Source organism: Pituophis catenifer, unplaced genomic scaffold, assembly GCF_029215685.1.
Source record: "Pituophis catenifer annectens isolate HBS135680 unplaced genomic scaffold, rPitCat1.0.hap2 SCAF_8, whole genome shotgun sequence".
NCBI lineage: Eukaryota > Metazoa > Chordata > Lepidosauria > Squamata > Colubridae > Pituophis > Pituophis catenifer.
The window spans coordinates 83,537,201-83,555,223 of NW_027256888.1; the positions used below are offsets into that span (position 1 = coordinate 83,537,201).

Genomic DNA, 18,023 nt, shown 5'->3' on the forward strand with positions numbered 1-18,023 from the left:
AGACCAAGGACCCTACAGTCCTCCTCCTCCTCCTCCCTTTTAGCACAGATGATGTTACCTAGTTGGGTCATGAAATGTCTGCAAGAAAACCACCAAGCTCATTTCAACCCTGAGCTACAAATCTTCTCCTTCGTCAGATCTAATTTGGAAATTCTTTCCAAACACTTGAGTGGAACCAGAGACTTTCAAGATGACTTGTCTAGTTGAGGTGAAAAGGCCAATATTCCTTTTTCAACAATTTTGACCTAATCCCTCTTTTCCACTGGAACATGCAACTCTGTGGGGGGGCTGGTGCAGGGCATGTATGCCAGCCATTGGCCCCCAACCTTTGCCCTTCCAGAATGGACCCACAGATGTTCCTCTTGTTCTGAGGTGGCTTTGATGGAGAAAGCTATTCTGTCCACGGTTCCTAAAGAGGGACCAAGCGATCACCACCTACACCAAATCTGCTCTTTTCCACCCAGAAAATCTCTTCTTTCTCCTGCATGTGTGTGTGTGTGTGTGTGTGTGTGGTGTGTGTTTTTGAGCATGTTTGTTGCCTTGAACTCAAAGTCTCTCTCCAAAAGGATGACCTCATCCTGCCTGATTGGCTGGACCGAGTGGGAGTAACTTTCTTTGCATGGATGGCAGCCAATGACAACAGCTGGCCCAGATGCAGACAAGATGGAATTGTGATTTGCTGTTGGTGGAACAAAGCATAAAGGAGCCCTTTTCAGGGTCATAAAAATGAAACCTGGTATGGATGCAAAGCGGAGACAAAGGCGTCTTTTGAAAGGGTTTCGTAAATTGGGTGGACGGCAGCACCGTCTGTCTCCCTCTGACCCAGGACGGAAGAAAGCACATTCAGACATAGCTAAGATGCCTCTTTCCATCAGAACAGACCACGTGAAGGCTTAGTACCGCTCTACAAAGCCTTAGTAAGGCCACACCTGGAATACTTGCATCCGGTTTTGGTCACCACGTTACAAAAAAGAGGCTGAGACTTTGGAAAAAGGGCAGAGAGGAGAAACTAAGAGGATTAAAGGCCTGGAGACTAAAACATACGAAGAACAGTGGCAGAATTTGGATGTCAGCACGTCAAGATGCATTTATCCTAGTGCAATTTATTTGAAGACAGCCTGAAAACCTGATATTGGGTTTGGCCAGTCTAGAGGAAAGAAGGACTAGGGAGTGACACTATAGCAGCCTTCCAGTATTTGAGGGGCTGCCACAAAGAAGAGGGGGTCGTCCTGTTTTCTAGAGCACCAGAAGGCAAGACAAAGAAACAATGGATGGAAACTCATCAAGGAGAGGAGCAACCTGGAATTAAGGGAAAACTTCCTGACAGTCAGAACAAATAACCAGGGGAACTGCTTGCCTCTAGAAATTGGGCGTGCTCCATCACTGGAGGTTTTTGAGAAGAGACTGGACAGCCACCTGTCTGGAATGGCAGAGGGTGTCCTGCTTGAGCTGGACTAGAAGACCTCCAAGGTCCCTTCCAGCTTTATTCTGATTGGGACTGATCACATCGGTCTCGGTGGTTCAAAGCCTGCATTAGGAGGGAAGGCCCACAAAGGCCGTTGTGGGGGCTGGGGGTGGGCAGAAGAGCCACGTTCAGGGCCCAGCATTAAAGAACGGGCAGCCTTCTGGCTTCTCCCAGCCTCAAGAGCAAGAGGAGGGTTTTAAAAGCCCTTGAGATGAGATCTGGAGGCGACATCTAGAACATAGAATAACAGGGTTGGAAGACACCTTGGAAGGAGATCCTATACTGCTCTGGACTTCCTTTTGGCTTGATGGATGGATACATCTGGTCATAGAAAGAATAACAGAACAACAGAATTGGAAGGGACCTTGGGAGGTCTTCTAGTCCAACCCCTACTCAAACAGGAGACCCTCTGCCATTTCAGACAAAGAGTTGTCCAATCTCTTCTTCAAAACCTCCAGTGATGGAGCACCCACAACTTCTGGTGGCAATCTGTGGTGGTCCACAGATTAATTGTTCTAGCTATTAGGAAGTTTCTCCTTAATTCCAGGTTGCTTCTCTCCTTGATTAGATTCCATCCATTATTTCTTGTCCTGCTTTGGAAAATAAATTGACCCCTCTTCTTTGTGGCAGTCTCTTAGTTATTGGAAGACTGCTATCATGTCACCGCTAGTCCTTCTTTTCACTAGAGTAGGCATAGCCAATTCCTGCAACCGTTCTTCATATCAGAGATGGGCAGGAAGCCTTCTGGCTTCTCCCAGCCTCAGAAGGAGGTTTTAAAACCGTTTGAGATTAGATCTGGAGGAGAAGCAAGGTCTCCATTGGGCTCCTTGGTTGCCAAGTCCACAGATTCATAATGATTGATTCATTTTTGAAGGTGGTATTGACTGAAGAAGCAGGAGTGATTGTATTGCTATCAGCAAGAATGGTAAGATATCCTTTGAAGGTGGCTTCCTCCAAGAGAATGAGAAAACCTGAGATCTACATTCATTTATTCCAGTGTTTCTCAACCTTGGAAGCTTGAAGATGGGTGGACTTCAACTCCCATAATCCCCCAGCCAGCAGCGCTGGCTGGGGGATTATGGGAGTTGAAGTCCACCCATCTTCAAGCTTCCAAGGTTGAGAAACACTGATTTATTCTCAGAGGGTTCCTAAAGCTCAGGTTTTGTTTTTAATTTATAGCTGTCTCAAGAATGCCACCTCATTCTATGTGCACCATCTCTGAATTTCTCCTGTTAAAGTCAAAATGTGGCATCATTTCTTGGTGATGATAAAATAATAATAATAATAATAATAATAATAATAATAATAATAATAATAATAATAATAATAATAATAATTTTATTTCTATACCGCCCTTCTCCTGAAGGACTCAGGGCGGTGTACAGCCTATTTAAAAACACAAGACAAAACAGCAATTAAAATTTAAAATAATTAAATAAATTTGGCTCAGATTTAAAACCCCAGAAAATTTAAATACCCCAATTTAAAACTATTATGTTGATAGCCCGGCCTGGCGGAACAACAGGGTCTTCAGTGCGCAGCGAAACACCCGGAGCTCGGAGATCTTACGTATTTCTGGGGGCAGTTCGTTCCACAGGGCTGGGGCTCCCACAGAGAAGGCCCTCCTCCCCCTAGGTGTCGCCATATGACTAGGAATAGCCCAAAGGTGATTTTCCAAAAGACAAATGCATTTTCTTGCTTCTATTCTTTGAAAATGTTTCACTTCTCATTCAAGAAGCTTCTTCAGTGAAGAACTCAAGAAGCTTCTTGGATGAGAAGCGAAATGTTTTCAAGAAAAAAACCTAAGAAAGTCCAGTTGCCTTCTGGGACGACCCTGACCTGGATGGCGGAGAGTCTCCATAGGACGTCACTAGAAATATGGGTGAGTGGAATATGGGTGAGTGGGTCATGGCTCACCAAGAAGGCAACAGGGGTGATGATGTAGCTTGGGATTCAAGAGGAGCAGACAAGGCGCAGGATTATGGGGCCGAAGGTGGTGGAGATGGAGGCAAGGAAAGGCATGTAGAAATGTTGCTTCAACAGTGGTTCAAAGCTTCTTTCAAAGCTAGGCAGGTCTTCTGCCAACTTCTTGGACAATGCTTGGAGTCTTAGCTTGTCAGAAGGTCACAAAAGATGCTACATGTGAGTCAGCCCTCGAGCATCTGAATTTTGATCATGTAACCACAAGGATGCTGGAACAGTTTTGATTGTGAAAACAATCAAAAGTCTGTTTTTTCAGTGCTGTCGTAACTTTGAATGGTCACTAAATGAACTCTTGTAAGTTGAATGTCTATGGAGCTTCTCAGTCATCCAGGTCATGGTTGTCCCAAAGGTGCTTTTTCAGGAGGCAGCTGGACTTTCTGGGTTTTCTTTGAAGATGTTTCGCTTCTCCTCCAAGAAGCATCTTCAGCTCTGACAGGATGGTGGGAATGAAAGGAGCTAAAGAAGCTTCTTGGAGAAGAAGCGAAACGTCTTCAAAGTCCAGCTGCCCCTTGAAAAAAGCACCTTTGGGGAAGTCTTGTAAGTTGAGGACCCTCTGTCCATACTAAAAGCTCAGGGCTCTTTCTCTGATGCAGATATCTCTCAGTCGTGTTCCTGGGCACCACGGAAGATGGACCATCGCATCATCTCCTTCTCTTGTCCTTCACAGATCCTTACGCCATCGTCTCCTTCCTGCACCAGAGCCAAAAGACGGTGGTAGCAAAGAATACGCTAAACCCCACCTGGGACCAAACGTTGATCTTCTACGAGATTGAGATCTTCGGGGCTCCCCAAAGTATTGCTGAATCCCCTCCCAACATTGTGATTGAAATCTACGACCACGACACTTACGTAAGTGTGCAAAGGGCAAGAAGCACCTGGGCGAGCAGGAGACTCTCCGTTCAGTCTTTTTCAGGAAAGAGATTGCGGGCGGGCATTAAAAAGACATTAATGATTTAATTAGATAAGTGATTTGTTTGATTTGTTTGACTTTTAAAAACAATAAAAAAAATTTTGTTCAAAAAAAAAAAAAAGACATTAATGATATCACAACCTACAGGTAGTTTCTTGCAGACTTCTCATGACCCAACTAGGTAACAGCATCAATCATAACAGCCTTCTAGTACGTCTTCTAGCATTGATGATGTTACCTACTTGGGTGATAAAATGTTTTCAAGAAAACCACGAAGCTCAGAGAGCACCAAGGACCTCACATTCCTCCTCCTCCTCCTCCTCTCTGCAAACCCCACTCCCTTCTAGCACTGATAATGTTACCTACTTGGACCATGAAATGTCTGCAAGAAAACCACCAAGCTCAGAGAGTAACAAGGACCCCACAGTTCAACCCTAAGCTGCAGAATTTTTCTTCTACCATATGACTGCATGGAAATATTAAAATTAGCAGCCACATTTCTTTCTTTCTTTCTTTCTTTCTTTCTTTCTTTCTTTCTTTCTTTCTTTCTTTCTTTCTTTCTTTCTTTCTTTCTTTCCTTCCTTCCTTCCTTCCTTCCTTCCTTCCTTCCTTCCTTCCTTCCTTCCTTCCTTTTTCTCTTTCTCTTTCTCCCTCCCTTCCTCCCTTTATTAATGTTTACTGCCACCATTTCATAATTCTAGGCAGGTCTGGGAGGCTTACAATGTAATAAAAACATATAGATGTAAAAACAATTGCAAATATATATAAAAAACCCAGAGTAAAATGACAGAGGATTAAGAACAATCTTAAAATCCCCCCTCTCCCTCCCTCCCTCCCTCTGACCAGGGTGCGGATGAATTCCTGGGCCGCAGCGTTTGCAAGCCGACCCTCGACCACACACCGAGATTGTCCTGGTATCCCATCGTGAAGGGCAGCCGGACGGCGGGGGAGCTGCTGGCCGCCTTTGAGCTGATCCAGAGAGAGAAGGTGAGTTGGGGGCCTGGGGAGGGGGTCTCCTGGGGGAAGCAAGCAGGGGAGCAGGAGACCTGAAGGCTGAAGGGAGGTCAGATGCAGCTCAGCCAAGGAGGGATTCTGCTTCCAAGGAGATGGAAGAGGTGGGAGGATGGATGAAGCCATGATGCCCTCACACCTATCCTGACATCCTTTCAAGTAGTCCTCAATTTATGACTGCCCACTTAGCAACCATTCAAAGTTACGACGGACCTCCCTGAGGGTACTTACGACGATTAGGCGTTCTGACAACTGTCTTCCCCTGTGGTCACCTGACTGCCCTTTGGACCTCAGCAACTGACCCACATTTATGGCCGTTCTCAGCTTCCTGCAGCCACCGGATCGCATTTTACGACGGTTTTTACTGAAAACTGGCATTTGCTTCCGAGGGTTTGGCAAAACCGGCCTAGAGCGAAGCCCTTGGTTTGCTTAACGACTGTGGCACTTGTATAGCGACTGCTGCAAAAAAGTCGTAAGACTGAGTCAGTCACATAGGTGGCCCGATTTATGTCATGACTTAAGACCATGATAGGGAGGCTGCGTTATGGTTGTAACTCAAGGACTAGCTGGAAGCAAATGACATTGCAGGGAGTGGCAGTGCCTCTCTTTAAGCAGCATGTTGCATACGAGCCCTAATTTTTATAATTTATATTATATTATTATATAATAATAATAATAATAATAATAATATAATTAATTACCTAATTAATATAGTTTCCAATACTCAGATGCTAACAATAGCTATTTTTAATGCATAAAATAGAGCCCGGAGGAGCCCGTGTGCTTCTTGGATTGCCACCGGCGTAAAATAATTTTAAAATTCATGCCTGTGAAGGCGAGGGTGCCAAGACCCCCCAAAAGTGATTTCTAAGTCAGGGGGGATCTCAGAGGGCGAGGACCCTCCTTCTCCTGCGAGATCTCCACTGCTCCTCCACGGGGAGCATCCGAACGTCTGGCTGCGAATTCTGGCTGCCCGTCTTGAAAGGATGCAAGGCCTGGGACTGGCCACACGGTGGCGCTCCTGGACTTAGGAGGGGTGCTTTGGCCACCCTGCAGCCAGGGCTTGGGAGGGGGCTTCCTTGGGCTTCTGGGCTGAGCCCTGTCACCACACAGCCGAGAGCCCAGGCCTTCCCTGACAAGAAGGTGGAAGAGAAGGACGGGGGACCTCCTGGAGATGTTCATTCCTGTCGTTTCTGGGCATCAGAAGCAGTTTGCTCTTTCCTGCTCCTCCTCCATTTTCCTCCTCTTCTTCTCCTCTTCTTCTTTCTCTTCTTCTTCCTTCTCTTCCTCCCTCCTCCTCCTTTTTTCTTCATCTTCCTTGTCCCCAGCATCTCCTCCCTTTTTCTCTTCTCTTCATCTTCCTCCTCTTCCTTGTCCCCAGTTCCCACTCATTCTTCTTCTTCTTCTTCTTCTTCTTCTTCTTCTTCTTCTTCTTCTTCTTCTTCTTCTTCTTCTTCTTCTTCTTCTTCTTCTTCTTCTTCTTCTTCTTCTTCTTCTTCTTCTTCTTCTTCTTCTTCTTCTTCTCTCCTCCTCCTCCTCCTCCTCCTCCTCCTCCTCCTCCTCCTCCTCCTCCTCCTCCTCCTCCTCCTCCTCCTCCTTCCTCCTCCTCCTCCTCCTCCTCCTCCTCCTCCCCCCCCGGGATTTCCTGGCAATCTCCCAACCCGCAGCTTACATTTTGTCAGGATGGTGACTGTCCCACTGAGACTTTGTTGGTATCAAACACCTTCATCCCCTCCCAGGAGGCCACTGCCTCAGTTCTTTGTCATTCCTCCTTCTGACCTCCTTTGTCAGAAAGGCTGAAGGCCCAGAGGCCGTGGAGGTAGGGGGGTGAGGGACCTTCTTAGCCAATGGTCCCGCTTTCCCCTCCTCCGGTCTCTTTTCTCCCCTGCTTTGGGACAGACCTGGGTTGGACTGGAGCCAGCAAACATCTTGGGCTGAGGCCAACTGGTGTGGTCCAGGTCTTGCCAAGAAGCAGCCGAGGGAGATCCTGCCATGTCTCTGCGTTGGGCAGGCCAGGGATGGGCCATGAGGTAGAGGAGTCCTTGCAAGGCAAAAGGGAGGCAGAGTTGCCAGCTGGCCCACTGCCTGGTTGACGTTGGCAAGGGCCAGGAGGGTGTCTGGCTGGGGCTTTTGAAGTTGGAAGGAAATGGCCGGCGGCTGGGCTTAGGATGACATCCCAGGGACAGATCCAGGGGAACGGGGGCACGGCAGAACTGGGCCTGAGCCCTGGGGGAGAACAACCCTCTGCCTACAACATGCAACCATCTGAAAGCATTGAAGGAGTTTGGGGTTTGGCTTGTGAACTGTGGCAGTTTGCCCCCGGATGCTCCCTGAAAGTGCCTTGTTCTCTCACACAGCACTTTTCTAGTGGAATTGCACAAGGGAGCAAGCAAGATTTGTGATATCAATCAATCAATCAATCAATCAATCAATCAATCAGAATAGAGCTGAAAAGGACCTTGGAGATCTTCTAGTCCAACCCCCTGCTCAAGCAGGAGACTCTATACCATTTCAGACAAGTGACTGTCTCTTCTTTATAAACTCCAGTGATGGAGGACCCACAACTTCTGGAGGCAACTTCTGTTCCACTGGTTATTTGTCCTCACTGTTAGGAAGTTTCTCCTTAATTCCAGGTTGCTTCTCTCCTTGATTAGTTTCCATCCGTTGCTTCTTGTCCTGCCTTCAGGGGCTTTGGAGAATAAGTTGACCTCCTCTTCTTCTCTGTGGCAGCCCCTCAAATACTGGAATGCTGCTCTCCTGTCCTCCCAATCCTTGTTTTCTCTAGACTAGCCAAACCCAGTTCCTGCAACCGTTCTTCTTCCTATGTTTTAGTCTCCAGACCTTTAATCCTCTTAGTTTCTCTTCTCTGCCCTTTTTCCAAAGTCCCAACATCTTTTTTGTAATGTGGTGACCAAAACTGGATACAGGATTCCATGTTTGTTGAATGCTAAGCCATTCTTCCTGCATGAGGCAGGATTTGTGCATTTCTGAAGCGTCCAAGACTTTGTCCTGGGCCATCACGCAAGTTGACAAGGTTGAGAAGTGTCAAGTGCTGGCTGGGGAATTCTGGGAGTTGAAGTCCATGCATCTAAAAGCTGAGAAGTGCCAGAGCGTTGAGAAGTGTCAAGCACTGTTTCTCAACTTTTCAACTTTAAGATGTGCAGACTTCCACTCTTACCATTCCAGGGTTTTCTCATTCCTTTCAGAGCCAGGCTGTAACTTGGATATTTGTTGTGTTTTTTTTTTTCCAGCCAGCTGTCCATCACATCCCAGGCTTTGAGGTAAGACTGTCTATAGAAGCTACATTTTTTGTTTTGGGTCATCACTGAGTTGGGCAGGATTGTGTAGAATCCAGAGCTTTCCTCAAAATGGTGACATAACAGAACAACAGAGTTTGAAGGGACCTTGGAGGTCTTCTAGTCCACCCCACTGCTCAAACAGGAGACCCTAAATTATCTTGGACAAATGGCTGTCTAGTCTTTTCTAGAAGACCTCCAGGGCTGGAGCACTCACAACTTCTGGTGACAAGCTGTTCCTCTGATTGATTGTCCTCACTGTCAGGAAATTCCTTTTTAGTTCCAGGTTGCTTCTCTCCTTGATTGGTTTCCATCCGTTGTTTCTTCTCCTGCCTTCAGGTGCTTTGGAGAATAATTTGGCCCCCCTCTTCTCTGTGGCAGCCCCTCAAACATCAACAAAGCAATACATGTACAAAAAGTTAGACCACCTTCAGATTTCTCCATCTTGTTTCTCAACCTTAAGATGACTTCAGCTCCCAGAATTCCCGAGCCAACCATTCTGCCTGGGGAACTCTGAGAGTTGAAGTCCACACATTGTAACGTTGAGAAATTTGAAATACCGTTTCTCAAGCTTTATCAACTTTAAGGTGTGTGGACTTCAACTTCTGAGAATTGAAGTCCACACATCTTAAATTTGATAAGTTGAGAAAAACTACCGTACAGCTTGCAATCTGATGTCACAACACCCATTTGGCTATTTGTTCCCCATCACCCATGGTTCCTTTCTGGATGCCCATAATGGGAGGGCCAACTGGGTCCTTTTGGAAAGCAAAGACTGAGTCTTGCTGCAGCTGTGGACGATGGGACCCATTTGCTCTTCCTAGTCGGGACTTGTTTTCCCACCGGGAAGAGAAGGAGCTTTTGTTTGAGGGTTTCTGTTAGACTTATTTTATGGCCAATATTTTAGGCCTGTACCTCAGTCTGACTGTAGGCCAGGTCTTTGGGCTGTCTAGCCAAACCACAGCAGAAACAGGTCCTAGCCCACCTTGCCTGAGGTCAACCAAGCTAAACAGAGTTAGACCTGGTTTGTCCTTGAGAAGGAACCACCAGGAAGTCCCAGAGCTACAAGCTAGGCTGGAAAGTTAAAAAAAAAACAACCCACCATGAGATGACAATGGCCATCATTTCTTTATTGTTGTTGAGAAAACTACGTGAAGTCAAAGTCTTAGGAAGAGCCATGCTCAGCTCAAGTGGGCCTTTTGTGACTCTCCCATGGCCCTATAGATTGGTCTGGAGACACAGGGGGCAGTTAAGTCAGTGGCTTCCAATGGTCAACCTCTTCCCACAAGGCTTGTTAGAGGAGATTGGACCCTTGGCTTTCAAAAATAATTCATTGGCACTCTTGAGCCTTGGTGGCCAGGACAGTGTTCCTCCACCTTGGCCGCTTGAAGATGGGTGGACTTCAACTCCCAGAATTCCCCTGGGGAATTCCCATCTTCAAGCGGTCAAGGTGGAGGAACAGTGGCTCCAGGTCAGCCAGAAAACCTGTACAATATTTCCCTCATGGCTTCCTTCTGCTTATTAATTCACCGACTTGATTTCAATGCGGGGGATGTATGTTCTAGAGAGGTGACCTTGCTTTGAAAATGTGGCGTTTCTGTCTGTTTGTTCTCTCCATGGATGCTGCCTTCCCTGCCCTGCCTTCTCCCCCCTCGTGCGATGGATGGGGACACCCTGCAGACGGAACTGGCGTCTGTTCTGGATGAGGTGAGCTCCGTGGGTGAGAAGGGGGTCCCTGGGGTGTTTGTGGCAGAAGAAAGGGACAGGGGAGGCCCAGCTCCACAGAAAGTCTTTCAGAAAATGCAGTTTGCTTCAGGAATGTCTTAAACCCCAAACATAAACAGAGAACAAACCCCTCTCCCTTCTAGCACTGATGATGTTCCCTAGTTGGGTCAGGAAACGTCTGCAAGAAAACAATGGAGCTCAGAGAGCCCCAAGGACCCCACAGTCCTTTTCCTCCTCCTCCTTCTCCTCTTCCCTCCCTCCCTCCCTCCTTCTTCAGTTCTGACTGAATGGTTGAGGATGGAAGGATTTACATTCCTTGCAGTCCTCTGGTTGTTAGTCCTCTCTCTGAGAGTCCTTGAGGCCCCTTGGAGGTTTATCTGTGTCCTCAGGGTCCCCTGAATCAGGGTGCAAATGGCCGTGGAGCCTTCTTGGAACTGCCGAAAGGACTGTGTTGTGAATAGGAGATGGGGAGGGGGTGTCGTATCCCTCCCCCACGGTTGAGAGAGGGCTGCTCCGTTTTAACCTAGATGGCCTCTTTGACCCCTCTTTCAAACCAGCGCTCCTCTCTGGCCAAAATGTGGACTTAGTACCTGACTTCCCCATTGACTCTGCTTGTCAGAAAGGGGACCACTTGACCCGGGATATTGCGATCAGTTGCCAAGCATCTGAATTTTGATCACGTGACTATGGGGATCCTGCAATGGTCGTAAGTGTGAAAACTGGGGATAAGTCACTTTTTTCAGTGCCGTTCTCACTTTGAACGGTCACTAAATAAACCGTTGTAAGTCGAGTACTACTTGCAGAAATCTCTCCACCGGCCCCAGAAGATGGGGAAGGGGGAAATTGGCTTCCTTTGGGTTTCCCCTCATTGGAGTGGGCATTGTCCACCCCCTGCTGTGTGTCTGAGCTCACCATTTCTCTCTTTTCTGCTTCCTTTTCTCCTTGTCTGGTGCCACCCGGGACTGCCGCGCTGTAGCTGTGCCCCCCTGTCTTCTATCACGAGGGGCTTCTGCAATGGGTATCTCTTCACTTTGCTTACAACACCCCCCACCCCACCCTCACCCCCTGGTCTTCTCTGCTTGGCAACTTACTGGGCTGAAGCAGCACGCCAAAAAATCCTGGGGTGCCATTCTTGGAGGGCAAGGATTTTGGGGTCCCGGGAAGAGGTCCTCCCTCAGCTAAGGCATCCCCCTATCATCTCAGCTTGTGGGGTACAAGCAAGGTTATATGGCTACCCCCAAATCTCCTATTGATTGAGTATTGAATGCAGAAAAGTCACCATTGAAACCGTCTGATGGCTCAGGTGTTGTTGTGGCCTGACGGTTGCCAGCCCCTCCAGCAGCCGAATCAGAGGAGGAGGAGGAGGAGTAGGAGGAGGAGTAGGCGTGGGAGTCGGGGTCAGCATCAAGGCAACCTGGGAGCTCCGAGGGGGAAGAGGGAATGGAGCTGGCAGAGAGAGAGAGAGACAGGTGGAGCCTGGGCCGTCCGTCAGTCCTCAGATGGAGAGTCAAAGGTCTGGAGGTGGCTGATGAGGAAGAGGAGGAACAGCTGGGTCCAGTGCCTGACGTGCAGATGGGCAGAAGGCAGAGGAGAGGAGAGCAGTGGAAATCTATGGGCCGGTCCTTGGGACGGATGAGCCACTGCTGCTAGCGAGGCCCCACCCTAGCTCTGGGGATAAAAGGCAGGGGGCGGAGATGAACAGATGGGACAGACAACTATTCATCTTCCGGATGGATGGACTTGTTAGCCTGCGTTTGGGGCTGCTGGCGCTCCTCGTGTTTGGGGAGCTGGGTCAGAGCAGGTGCCCCCTGGTCTGATCCCTCAGGGCCCCCTGTTTCCATGTCTTTCCCATAACAGCCACAGCTTGTCTGTCAGCCAGTGAACGTTGAGTGCCCCCTCCCCACTGCAGCCAGAGAGCTGGCTCTTTTGGCAACTGCTGCTCATGCCCACTTAGCCTTATCCCTGCCCGCTTCCCCTCCTCTTCCCCTGGGCAATCCCCCCTCTGGGTTGCAGCTCTGGAATCCCCCTGCAGACAGGCAGCCGAGACCCCCTCACCTCATGTCCTCCCAGCAGGCTTTTCAGGCAACCCCCTACCCCCAAGGGCTGCTTCCACCACCTCTGGCCTCTTCCAGAGAGCCCTGGGCAGCTGCGAGGGCGAGGGCGGTGGGTGCTGCAGCCACATCACAGGGAAGGTCCTGCTTGCTTGCTTCTCGCCCGGCCTCAGGTCCTGCTTCTCCCCAGCTTCCCTCCTTCGTCCCAGACCAAATCTGAGCCTTAATCCCCTGCATGGCTCCTTCCTTCCCTGCTCATACAGGTTAATGATTGTTTTGTCATTCACGCCGATCAACTGAGGTCTGGAATCATCAACGTAACTAACTAGGGGCAGAGCCACAGCGGTCTGTTAAGGAGGGGTTCCCAAGTTTGGCAACTTTAAGAGGCATGGACTTCAACTCCCAGAATTCCCCAGTCAGCCATATAAATCCAAAGGGAGGGTCTGCCAGGGAGGGTCAAGTAATACTGACTGGCTGGACTAGAAGACCTCCAAGGTCCCTTTCAGCTTCCGTTCCGTTCCATTCTATTCTACTGTATTCTATTCAAGATGGCGGCTGTGATTGTGCAATTGAGTCTTGTCTATCCCTTTCTTGCATGTAGGGCAAACAGCTCTTTTCCCCCCTGACCCCTCAGACATCTCCAATCCCATTGTCTGCACCAGGGGTCTCTATGCTTGGCAACTTTAAGACCAGGGTGGACTTCAATTCCCAGAATTCCTCAGCCAGCCATGCATTTTGTGGGGGATGCTGGCTAGGGAATTCTGGGTGTTGAAGTCCACGCAGGTCTTAAAGTTGCCAAGCTTGGAGCCTCTCTCCTGTTCCAAGGTGACTCTCGTGTCTCAAGAGAGGCTCCTGCCCCATCTCCTTCCCTCGAGTCCATCTCCGGATGGTGCTTCATCTCAAGAGCATCCTCTGCCCAGCTCCACCCACTGGGCCCTGCCCTAAAGTTGGGTTAATGAAATAATAAGTGAGTTTTGCAGAACTCATTATCTCCAATACTTGGATTGCGCCTGAAAGGTTTTTTTTCATGCAACCTATTATTGAAGGGTTGCTGGTTCCCTCAGGCCAGCCCTCCTCGCAGGGGCGTTGTGGTAGGAAGGATAGGAGGAGGGAGGAGGATTCTTCGCCTTGTTTGTCGCCTTGAAGTATTTATAAAAAACCAAAACAAAGGCAGAATATAAAACCAACAACTGTCAGGAGAAGATATCGCCACTTTATTTATTTATTACTTTATTCGTTAATTAATAACAAATTAATCATTTTAATCGTAACATTTAATAAAATTTGAATTGTGAGCTGCCCAGAGTCATTTGCTGAGATGGGCGGTCATACAAAATGAATGAATGAATGAATGAATGAATGAATGAATGAATGAATTTGATCGGGCTCTCCAACTCACTCTGGCGGACTCCAGGTGGCCAGATCAATAAAACCCCAATACAAAACTCAATTATTGGTGCCAACAATCAGATCAACAACTTGATGGGGTGCGTATCCCCCTGGGGTCTTTAGGTCTTTTGAAAGTGGGAGCCCATCTCATCTCCCCAGGGATGATGTTTCACAGGGAGGGAGCCACCACGGAGAAGGCCCTTTTCCTTGGTCCCACCAGACAGAGCTCCCTGCTCTTGTGGCTCAGGTAGATACGATTGGGGAAAGACGGAGGTCCTTCAGGTAATCTGGCCCCAGGCCAGGTAGGGCTTTAAAGGGGAGAACCAGCACTTCGAATTGCACCCGGAAGCAAATCGGCAGCCTGTGCAGCTCCCACAAAATAAGTGTGCAACTCTAGACTTGCACAAAACCACCTGGGCCACCGCATTTGAATCGATAGAAACTTCCGGATACTTTGCAAGGGCCTCCCCCTTTATAATAAGTTGCCTGTGAAGGGTGCAGGGTGATCGGTCACCTCCTCTTCTTGGATGGGCGATTCCCTGCCCACCGGTGCTTCCTCCAGAGATGGGGGGAAAGGACTGACCCACCGCTCTCTAAACATGGCGGACTATAACTCCCAGAGCACCCAGTCGCCATGGCAGGGTGCAGCAGAGAAGGAGAAGGGCCGTGGGGGCCTTCCAACAACTTCCTTGCAAGGCTCTTGTCTGGCTTTGGGGGGGGGCTGCAAATTGGATGGAGAGCTTTAGGGGACGGTGCCCCTTTTGGCTGACACCCAATACTTCCCTTAAATCTTCAAAGCGGTGCCGGTGGGGGGTGGGGCTGCATATGGGGGCTGGGGGGAGGGGCGTGGGGTTCCAATTACGCCCAAGCGGAGTTGGCAATGCCATCACGCACAGCAAGCTGTTTTGTTTAGGCAGCTCCTGGCAAGTGCCAGGGAAAATTAGCCTCCCCCCCACCCCACCCCCCCGCCCCAAGCAGCGTTGGCCGGCTCCCACCCTGCCCGCCTCCCTGTAGCCCTTATTAAATATACATCGACGGGATCTATAAATAAATACGACCCGATCTGATGTTTGAAATGTATATGCCTCCTTAATTTAATGCAATAATTCTTTTTGGCTGGAAAAAGTGACTGCAGCCGAAATTGCTTCCAACTGCCCCTGGTTAAGAGCCGCCTTAGGGGTTTCCTTCCCTTTGGAGGCTAAGCCCCCCCTTTCCCTCCCCCCCCCCAGATCGGGTTTATGGGGAAGCCTGGGGATTTTTGCTCTCTGAGAACCCGTGGGCCGCAACGGGAGGGCCGGCTGGGTGGCGCTGCAGGCAGCTCGGGCGAGTTTGCAAGGGGGGGGGGACGCTTCAAAATTTCAGGAATTTTGGGCACTGGGGGAGTGCAGAGGCTGCCCTGATACTCAGCGGCCCAATTTGGCAGCTAAGGACACGATGCCACGGCTGCGGATTTTATACAGCTGATCCTTGACTTATGGCCACCACGGAGCCCCGAATGTCTGTTGTTAAGTGAATTTTACCCCATTTTATAACCGTCATTAAGTGAACCCCTGTAGTTGTTAAGTTAGAACCCAGTTGTTAAGTGAATTGGGCTTCCCCATTGTCAGAAGGTCGCAAAAGGGGATCCCATGAGCCCGGGACACTCCAACTGTCCTAAGTACATGCCAGTTGCCAAGCCTCCTAATTTTTTAACCCCTGACCCCAGAGAGGCTACGATGGTCGTAAGTGTGAAACATGGCCATTGAGAGATTTGTTAAGTGAATTTTGGCCCATTTGACAGCCTTTCTGGCCGCAGGACATTGTGACCGTCATAAATACGAGTCCGTGGCCAAGCATCCGAATTCTGATCATGTGACCCTGGGGATGCTGCAACGGCCATTAAGTGTGAAAAACGGTCATAAGTAACTTTTTTCAGTGCCCTTGCAACTTCAAACGGTCACTAAGCGAGCTGTTGTAAGTGGAGGGCTTCCTGCGTTTATTGCCAGGTAATAACCTGGGCAGCCTCCTCTCCTCTCCTTCCTCGCAGGGGAGTTAGGAACGTAGGAAACCGACGGCAGAAAAATCACCTGGCGGCCTTTGATTTTTTTATTTTTCAATCTTGTTGCTTTTGTTTCCTTTTTAATTACGGTAATCAATATATTATTTTTTTGTCTATTCTTTTTCTTTTCTATTCTTTTTTTTTTACATTTTTGTCAGATGATGGACAGGCGTTTATCCCCAACATGTTTGAGTTGAGTTCCCGAGAATGGAGCCATTCCTGGTTCCAACTTCCCAAGGTTGTCCTGGGGGTGGGTTTGGGGTGGGGAGGAGAGGGCGGGAATGGTAGCAAGAGGCCTTTTTAAAACTTTCAATTGAGCCCCTGGGGTTCAAAACCCCCCCAGGAGATGGATTCATGGAAGCAGATACTTCGCTATTAATAGGGGTGGGGGGAAATGTTGTAACACGCAAGGAACAAAGGCTTGGGGGGTGGGGGGGTCATCTGAATGGCCAAACCCTCCCAGCTCTGCTTCAGATCTGGAGACCACCAAGGTCTGACCTCCGGGCCTGATTCTGAAGAACAGCTCTTTCCATTTAACCAACTTTACTCATCTTTCCTTTGGCCTGCGAGTGAAGTCACAGGAAGGAATAACAAAATAACAGAATAAGAGAGCTGGAAGGGACCTTGGAGGTCTTCTAGTCCAACCTCCTGCTGAAGAAGGAGACCGTTCTGGACAAAGGGTTGTCCGATCCCTTCTTAAAAACCCGTTGAAGCATTCACAATTTCTGGTGGCAAGCTGTTCCACTGGTTAATTGTCCTCACTGTTAGAAAGCTTCTCTTTAATTCCAGGTTGTTTCTCTCCTTGCTTAGTTTCCATCCATTGCTTCTTGTCCTGCCTTCAGGTGCTTTGGAGAAGAGGTTAGCAGAATTATAGAATAACAGAGTTGGAAGGGACCTTGGAGGTCTTCTAGTCCAACCCCCTACTCAGGCAGGAAACCCTCTACTATTCTGGACAAAGGGTTGTCCAACCCCTTCTTAAAAACCTCCAGTGTTGGAGCATTCACAACTTCTGGAGGCAAGAAGTTCCACAGGTTAATTGTCCTCACTGTCAGGAAGTTTCTCCTTAATTCTGGGTTGGTTGGAAGAACCAGCAGGATGGACTTCTGTTTCTCTTACCGCCTAAAAGAGACGCATTGACCCAATTTATGTCTCTTCCCAGTCTGCAGATTCAGACCTGCCTTACCCTCCACCCCAGAGGGAGCCCAACATCTACATGGTCCCTCAAGGAATTAAGCCAGTTCTCCAGCGAACGGCCATCGAGGTGGGTGCAGAGGTCCTTGAGGCTCTCTCAAAACATTTTGGAAAGAGAATTGCCCATTTTTTTAAATAAAGTTTTATTAATTTTCTATTGTGTACGTTTTGTTAGTGCTTAATAAGCATGTGTTGTCTGGATTATTTTATTTGTTTAGCAGTACAGATTGCGTTCTTAATCTCCACCTCTTTTTTCCAACCACTGGTAGAATAAGTTCCACGTTTGATAATATTCCGTGTCTTCTTTCTGTTTACTCTTTAATCAATGTGAGTCTGTCCATTTCTGCACAATCCAGCATCTTCCTAATTATCTTTTCGTCTCACGGTGTTTCTTCATTTTTCCAATATTGTGCAAATATAATCCTTGCTGCTGTTAAGACATGAAATATTAAATACATACTTTTCTTATCAAATTTTTTCTGGTGCTATACCTAATAGAAAAAGTTCAGGTTTAAAATCTACATATTTTCCTATCAGCTTTTATATTTTTGCCCATTTTTTTTTTTTTTTGCTTTAACACAGGTCCACCACATATAGTAATCTGTGCCAGTTTTTTGGTTACATTTCCAACATTTGCTAAACAATTTTTAAACATTTTAGCTAACGTAGAATTGCTCATTTTTGTAAAAACTGTTCTGCAAATTAAGTATTAATTATGTCTAGTCATTTTGTATCACCTCTGGATCACAAAACACATACCGTATTTTCCGGCGTATAAGACGACTTTTTAACACATGAAAATCTTCTCAAAAGTCGGGGGTCGTCTTATACGCCGGGTGTCGTTCTCCTGTAACCAGGCTCCTGTAACCAAAAGACTCTGACGAGCCTTAAATGGCTCTGGCGATCGAAGCTCTGACGATCCCAGCTTTGCCTGCTAATCAGGCAACTCAGCTGGGATGCCAGA

The 18,023-nt window shown here is 48.1% G+C and overlaps 1 protein-coding gene across 1 annotated transcript in view; it reads left to right on the forward strand.

The window, feature by feature from the left end:
• The window catches only part of DYSF (dysferlin), a 120,154-nt gene that overhangs the window by 70,263 nt on the left and 31,868 nt on the right, over positions 1-18,023 (forward strand). The window contains 5 exon segments of the mRNA XM_070948767.1: positions 4,116-4,297; positions 5,205-5,345; positions 8,621-8,650; positions 10,346-10,372; positions 17,028-17,129. Coding sequence (XP_070804868.1) covers positions 4,116-4,297; positions 5,205-5,345; positions 8,621-8,650; positions 10,346-10,372; positions 17,028-17,129 — 482 coding nt within the window.